Raw genomic sequence first — 6,000 nt, 5'->3', positions numbered from 1 at the left:
TGGGGGGGGGGGGGGGCGTGTGTGCGGTGTGGGTGTGGGGTTGTGGGGTGTGTGTGTGGGATGTGGGGGTGTGTGTGGGTGTGGGTGGGGGGGTGGTGGTGGGTGGGGGTGTGTGTGTGGTGGGGGGGGTGGTGTGGGTGTGTGTGTGTGTGTGTGGGTGTTGTGTGGGTGTGGGGGTGTGTGTGTGGGTGTGTGTGGGTGTGTGTGTGTGGGTGTGGGTGGGGGGGTGTGTGTGGGTGTGGGGGTGTGTGTGGTGTGGGGGTGTGTGTGGGTGTGGGTGGGGGGGTGTGTGTGGGTGGTGGGTGGGGGGGGTGTGTGTGGGTGTGTGTGTGGGTGTGTGTGGGGTGTGTGTGGGTGTGGGGGTGTGTGTGGGTGTGGGTGGGGGGGTGTGTGTGGGTGTGGGTGGGGGGGTGTGTGTGGGTGTGTGTGTGGGTGTGTGTGTGTGGGGGTGTGTGTGTGTGTGTGGGTGTGTGTGGGGGGGTGTGTGTGGGTGTGGGTGGGGGGGGTGTGTGTGGGTGTGGGTGGGGGGGTGTGTGTTGGTGTGGGTGGGGGGGTGTGTGGGTGTGGGTGTGGGTGTGTGTGTGTGGGGGGTGTGGGTGTGTGTGGGGGGGTGTGTGTGGGTGTGGGTGGGGGGGGGGGGTGTGGGTGTGGGTGGGGGGGTGTGTGTTGGTGTGGGTGGGGGGTGTGTGTGGGTGTGGGTGGGGGGTGTGTGTGGGTGTGGGTGGGGGGGGTGTGTGGGTGTGGGGTGGGGGGGTGTGTGTGGGTGTGGGTGGGGGGGTGTGTGTGGGTGTGGGTGGGGGGGGGGTGTGGGTGTGGGTGGGGGGGTGTGTGTGGGTGTGGGGGTGTGTGTGGGTGTGGGTGGGGGGTGTGTGTGTGTGTGGGTGGGGGGGTGTGTGTGGGTGTGTGGGGGTGTGGGTGTGTGGGGATGGGGGGGTGTTCTCGTTCTTTCCCCCTCTCTCTCTCTTACACACATTTCACTATTCATTGACTCTTTCTGTATTCTCTTTCAATCTCTGTCTGTATCCCCCCATCCCTCACTCCATCTCTCACTCCATCTCTCACTCCATCCCTCAGTTTAGCTAACTGAATGATAGCAATGGACAGAGGAGGAAATGTTTTTAAGACCGGTTGACTTTCTGTTTCTACTTTATTATCTCCCACACACACACACACACACACACACACACACACACACACCCCACACACACACACACACACACACACACACACACACACACACACACCCATCCAGGACACACACCACGTTCTCAGGTTATGAACGTACATCTTAGCAACCGATCTGATCCAAGCCGCTGGTTTATTTTAGTTCTGTTCTGCATGGGTAGTATTATGGGATAGATCCATGTTTCACTAGCGAGATGGGACCTTTTAACTATTCAGCTGAGATCTACAGCACAAATTATAGAGGGGAAGGCTTTGGTACGTGTGTGGGAGGGGTGGGTCTGTCAGTGTGTGTGTCTGTCTGTCTGTCGCTGTGTGTCTGTCTGTCAGTGTGTGTGTGTCTGTCACTGTGTGTGTGTCTGTCACTGTGTGTCTGTCTGTCTGTCAGTGTGTGTGTGTCTGTCACTGTGTGTGTGTCTGTCACTGTGTGTCTGTCTGTCTGTCAGTGTGTGTGTGTCTGTCAGTGTGTGTGCCTGTCAGTGTGTGTGCGTCTGTCAGTGTGTGTGCGTCTGTCAGTGTGTGTGCGTCTGTCAGTGTGTGTGCCTGTCTGTCTGTCTGTCAGTGTGTGTGTGTCTGTCAGTGTGTGTGTGTCTGTCACTGTGTGTCTGTCTGTCAGTGTGTGTGTGTGTGTGTGTGTGTGTATGTGTGTGTCAGTGTGTGTGTGTCTGTCAGTGTGTGTGTGTCTGTCACTGTGTGTCTGTCTGTCAGTGTGTGTGTGTGTCTGTCTGTCAGTGTGTGTGTGTGTCTGTCTGTCAGTGTGTGTGTGTCTGTCACTATGTGTCTGTCTGTCTGTCAGTGTGTGTGTGTCTGTCAGTGTGTGTGTCTGTCAGTCAGTGTGTGTGTCTGTCAGTGTGTGTGTCTGTCTGTGTGTGTGTCTTTCTGTCAGTGTGTGCTTCTGTCAGTGAGTGCGTCTGTCAGTGTGTGTGTGTGTGTCTGTCAGTGTGTCAGTGTGTGTGTCTGTCAGTGTGTGCGTCTGTCAGTGTGTGTGTCTGTCAGTCAGTGTGTCTGTCAGTCAGTGTGTGTGTCTGTCTGTCAGTGTGTGTGTCTGGCTGTCAGTGTCTGTCAGTCAGTGTGTGTGTGTCTGTCAGTGTGTGTGTCTGTCTGTCAGTGTGTGTGTCTGTCTGTGTGTGTGCCTGTCTGTGTGTGTTTGTCTGTCAGTGTGTGTTTGTCTGTCAGTGTGTGTGTCTGTCTGTGTGTGTCTGTCTGTCAGTGTGTGTGTGTCTGTCAGTGTGTGTCTGTCAGTGTGTGTGTCTGTCTGTCAGTGTGTGTGTGTCTGTCTGTCAGTGTGTGTGTCTGTCTGTCAGTGTGTGCGTCTGTCTGTCAGTGTGTGTCTGTCAGTGTGTGCGTCTGTCAGTGTGTGCGTCTGTCTCAGTGTGTGTCTGTCAGTGTGTGTGTCTGTCAGTGTGTGTGTGTCAGTGTGTGTGTGTCTGTCAGTGTATGCGTCTGTCAGTGTGTGTGTCTGTCAGTGTGTGCGTCTGTCAGTGTGTGTGTATGTCTGTCAGTGTGTCTGTCTGTCAGTCAGTGTGTGTATCTGTCAGTGTGTGTGTGTGTGTGTGTGTGTGTGTGTGTCTGTCTGTGTGTGTGTCTGTCTGTGTGTGTGTCTGTCTGTGTGTCTGTCAGTGTGTATGTCTGTCAGTGTGTGTGTCTGTCAGTGTGTGTGTCTGTCAGTGTGTGTGTCTGTCAGTGTGTGCGTCTGTCAGTGTGTGTCTGTCTGTCAGTGTGTGTGTGTGTGTGTGTGTATCTGCCAGTGTGTGTGTGTGTGTGTGTATGTGTGTGTGTGTGTGTGTATGTGTCTGCCAGTGTGTGTGTGTGTGTATGTGTGCGTATGTCTGTCAGTGTGTGTGTCTATCAGTGTGTGTGTCTGTAAATGTGTGTGTGTGCGTGTCTGCCAGTGTGTGTGTGTGTGTGTGTGTATATGTGTGTGTGTGTGTGTGTCTGTCAGTGTGTGTGTGTGTCTACCAGTGTGTGTGTGTGTGTGTCTGTCAGTGTGTGTGTGTGTGTGTGTCTGTCAGTGTGTGTGTGTGTGTGTGTGTGTGTGTGTGTGTGTGTGTGTGTGTGTGTGGTATCTGCCAGTGGTGTGTGTGTGTGTGTGTATGTGTGTGTGTGTGTGTATGTGTCTGCCAGTGTGTGTGTGTGTGTATGTGTGCGTATGTCTGTCAGTGTGTGTGTCTATCAGTGTGTGTGTCTGTAAATGTGTGTGTGTGCGTGTCTGCCAGTGTGTGTGTGTGTATGTGTGTGTGTGTGTGTGTGTGTGTGTCTGTCAGTGTGTGTGTGTGTCTACCAGTGTGTGTGTGTGTGTGTGTGTGTCTGTCAGTGTGTGTGTGTGTGTGTGTCTGTCAGTGTGTGTGTGTGTGTGTGTGTGTGTGTGTGTGTGTGTGTGTGTGTGTGTGTGTGTGTGTACCTGCACATGGCACCAGAAGGCTGCTAGTGTGCCGTGTAATCGTTTTAAGAGCAGAACAAAACAAGTAGAACATCAACTCCACAGAACATGAGTTTCCTAATGGCATCTTGCATACCAAGCAGGGCATCATTTAATATATGGAAATACATTCTAGCGTATAAATACATATTCATGCATGGAATGTCAAGTTTCACTAATGTAATTTGCATGAATGAGAGCTAGAATAAAAATGATTTTCGCCCTATCAGATGTGTCATGACTTAAAGGAGCAATCTGCAATTACTACTTCCACTGATTATGGTTTGAATTGCAGATTGCCCCTTTAACAGTTATATGGTGGTTATTATGAAGAAAAAGACTGGATAGTTTTTCCTCTGTCCTGCTTTCAACTGTCAAGTCTACTCAAATCAGGGACCAAGGCATGAAGCAATGGAAGTGCCTTGAGGAAAGGAACAGTAACTCTGATAATAAGGTCAAAGAGCTCCATGCTGCTAGATCATGTCATGTTGGTAATATGAAAGAACCTCTAGAGTGTGGTGTTCAAATGGACGAGTTATTACAATGATTTTAGTCTTTTTATTTGAGTTTTCTTTTGTCCGTTTCAGACACAGATGAAACAACATAAATAGTTAGGACAATAAATGATAATAAGGACAACTGTCATTAGAGATTGTTGTTCTTACACGTTCTTACACATTTTACCGTCTGTGTAAAAATGGGTCAGTTGTAGTTACCGTTGAGCTGGGTGTGTTGGTGCCATATCCAGAGGAGGGGAGAGAGGCCAGGGACCATCTTCGACCGTCCGCCCTGCAAAAGAGAGAGGGAGAGAGGGGTAGGGTGGGAGTGAGAGAGAGAGAGAGGGGGGGGTTAGGAAGAGAGCAGGAAGAATTGCGTCATGTGTTACAATAGATAGTTCCTTCTGTCCAAAAAGTCAGAAAGCTTAATGTTTCACATTTCTTTCACACCTCCTGGATTGCCTTTTGCGCCAATAATCCCTTCCTTTCCTCTGCTTCCCTGGGGACCTGCTACACATATCTCTCTCCCTCTCTCTGTGGGTCCTTCTATCTGTCTGATACTGCTGGAGTCATGATGGATGTTGGTTTTGGCTACATCCTGGCACTCAGAGGCCCATCCGTCTGTGCGCGCACATAAACACACACACACACACACACACACACACACACACACACACACACACACACACACACACACACACACACACACACACACACACACACACACACACACACACACACACACACACCACACTTTGTCATGCCATGTGACAGGGGAGTGCAAAGAGGGGAAATTGTCTCTGTCCAGCATAATGGTGTAAATAACCTTACTGAATTCCCTTTCACTGTGTGTGTGCCACTGGAATATTGTCACTGCTTAAATAAATGGTCAGTCGAGGCCTAGGGTGGTCTAGCGTTCTAAGCTACTGCCTCTGGAGCACATATACGGCTGCAGCAGGGGTTCAAATCCAGCCTACTGCTATTTCAGCAACTCTCTCTGTCTTTCCTCTCTACTATCCTGCCTGCCCACAAAACCACAAATATTCCTTCAAAAAATAATGGCCAGTTGATTGCTACTATGGCGGTATTGGTATGACAATGTGTTTGTTTATGCAGTGTAGCCAAAGGCTTTTTAGTTGTTGTAGGATTATCTGATTTAGAGATATTGCTGCTAGATTAGATTATAGGATCATAAAAAGGGACCTGCCAAGAGCGTTTGCTGGTTTTTAATCCCTTTATATAACTTGATATAATCTCTTTATATGTAAACAGCAGATGTATTGAGTATTCCAAACGCTATTTACCTTCTAGAGGAGGCAAATGAGAAGTGGGCAGGGCCACTGGGGGAGAAGTTCCTTGGGCTGTCCAATGGACTACTTCCTGTGGAGAGACAGGAAACAAACATGAAGTGCCAATTATAATAGTTAATATATTTAGCAGAAATGTTTATCCAGAGCAACATACAGTCATGCATGCATACATTTTAAGTATGGGTGGTTCCGGGAATTGAACCCACTACCCGGGCCTTACAAGCACCATGCTCTACCAACTGAGCTACAAAGAACCAAACTGGCCCATTATACATCACTGTAAATAGAGTATTAACTGTTATTATAAACTGGGTGGTTTGAGCCCTGAATGCTGATTAGCTGATATCTGTGGTATATCAGACAGTATATCACGGGTATGACAAAACATTTATTTTTACTGCTCTAATGACGTTGGTAACCAGTTTATAATAGCAATAAGGCACCTCGGGGGTTTGTGATATATGGCCAATATACCACGGCTAAGGGCTGTGTCCAGGCACTCTGCGTTGCATTGTGGATAAGAACAGCCCTTAGCCGTGGTATATTGGCCATATACCACACCACTTCATGTCTTAATGCTTAATTATAACCA

General features: G+C 49.4%; 1 protein-coding gene across 4 annotated transcripts in view; it reads right to left on the bottom strand.

Moving 5' to 3' along the window:
* Positions 1-3,945: 3,945 nt before the first annotated feature.
* The window catches only part of LOC115177864 (microtubule-associated serine/threonine-protein kinase 1-like), a 44,871-nt gene continuing 42,816 nt past the window's right edge, over positions 3,946-6,000 (bottom strand). For 2 of the 4 annotated variants that reach the window (XM_029738857.1, XM_029738858.1), the window contains exons 4-5: positions 5,403-5,478; positions 3,946-4,390 (exon numbers count right to left, since the gene is read on the bottom strand). In XM_029738857.1, the coding sequence (XP_029594717.1) occupies positions 4,282-4,390; positions 5,403-5,478 (185 nt within the window). In that variant the 3' untranslated portion in view covers positions 3,946-4,281. Of the gene's footprint in view, positions 4,391-4,548; positions 4,720-5,402; positions 5,479-6,000 lie in introns of all 4 variants that reach the window. The other 2 variants (XR_003872519.1, XM_029738860.1) reach the window with 2 other exon arrangements.

This window comes from Salmo trutta, chromosome 38, assembly GCF_901001165.1.
Source record: "Salmo trutta chromosome 38, fSalTru1.1, whole genome shotgun sequence".
Lineage (NCBI taxonomy): Eukaryota > Metazoa > Chordata > Actinopteri > Salmoniformes > Salmonidae > Salmo > Salmo trutta.
This window is presented reverse-complemented; position numbering and strand designations above follow the sequence as displayed.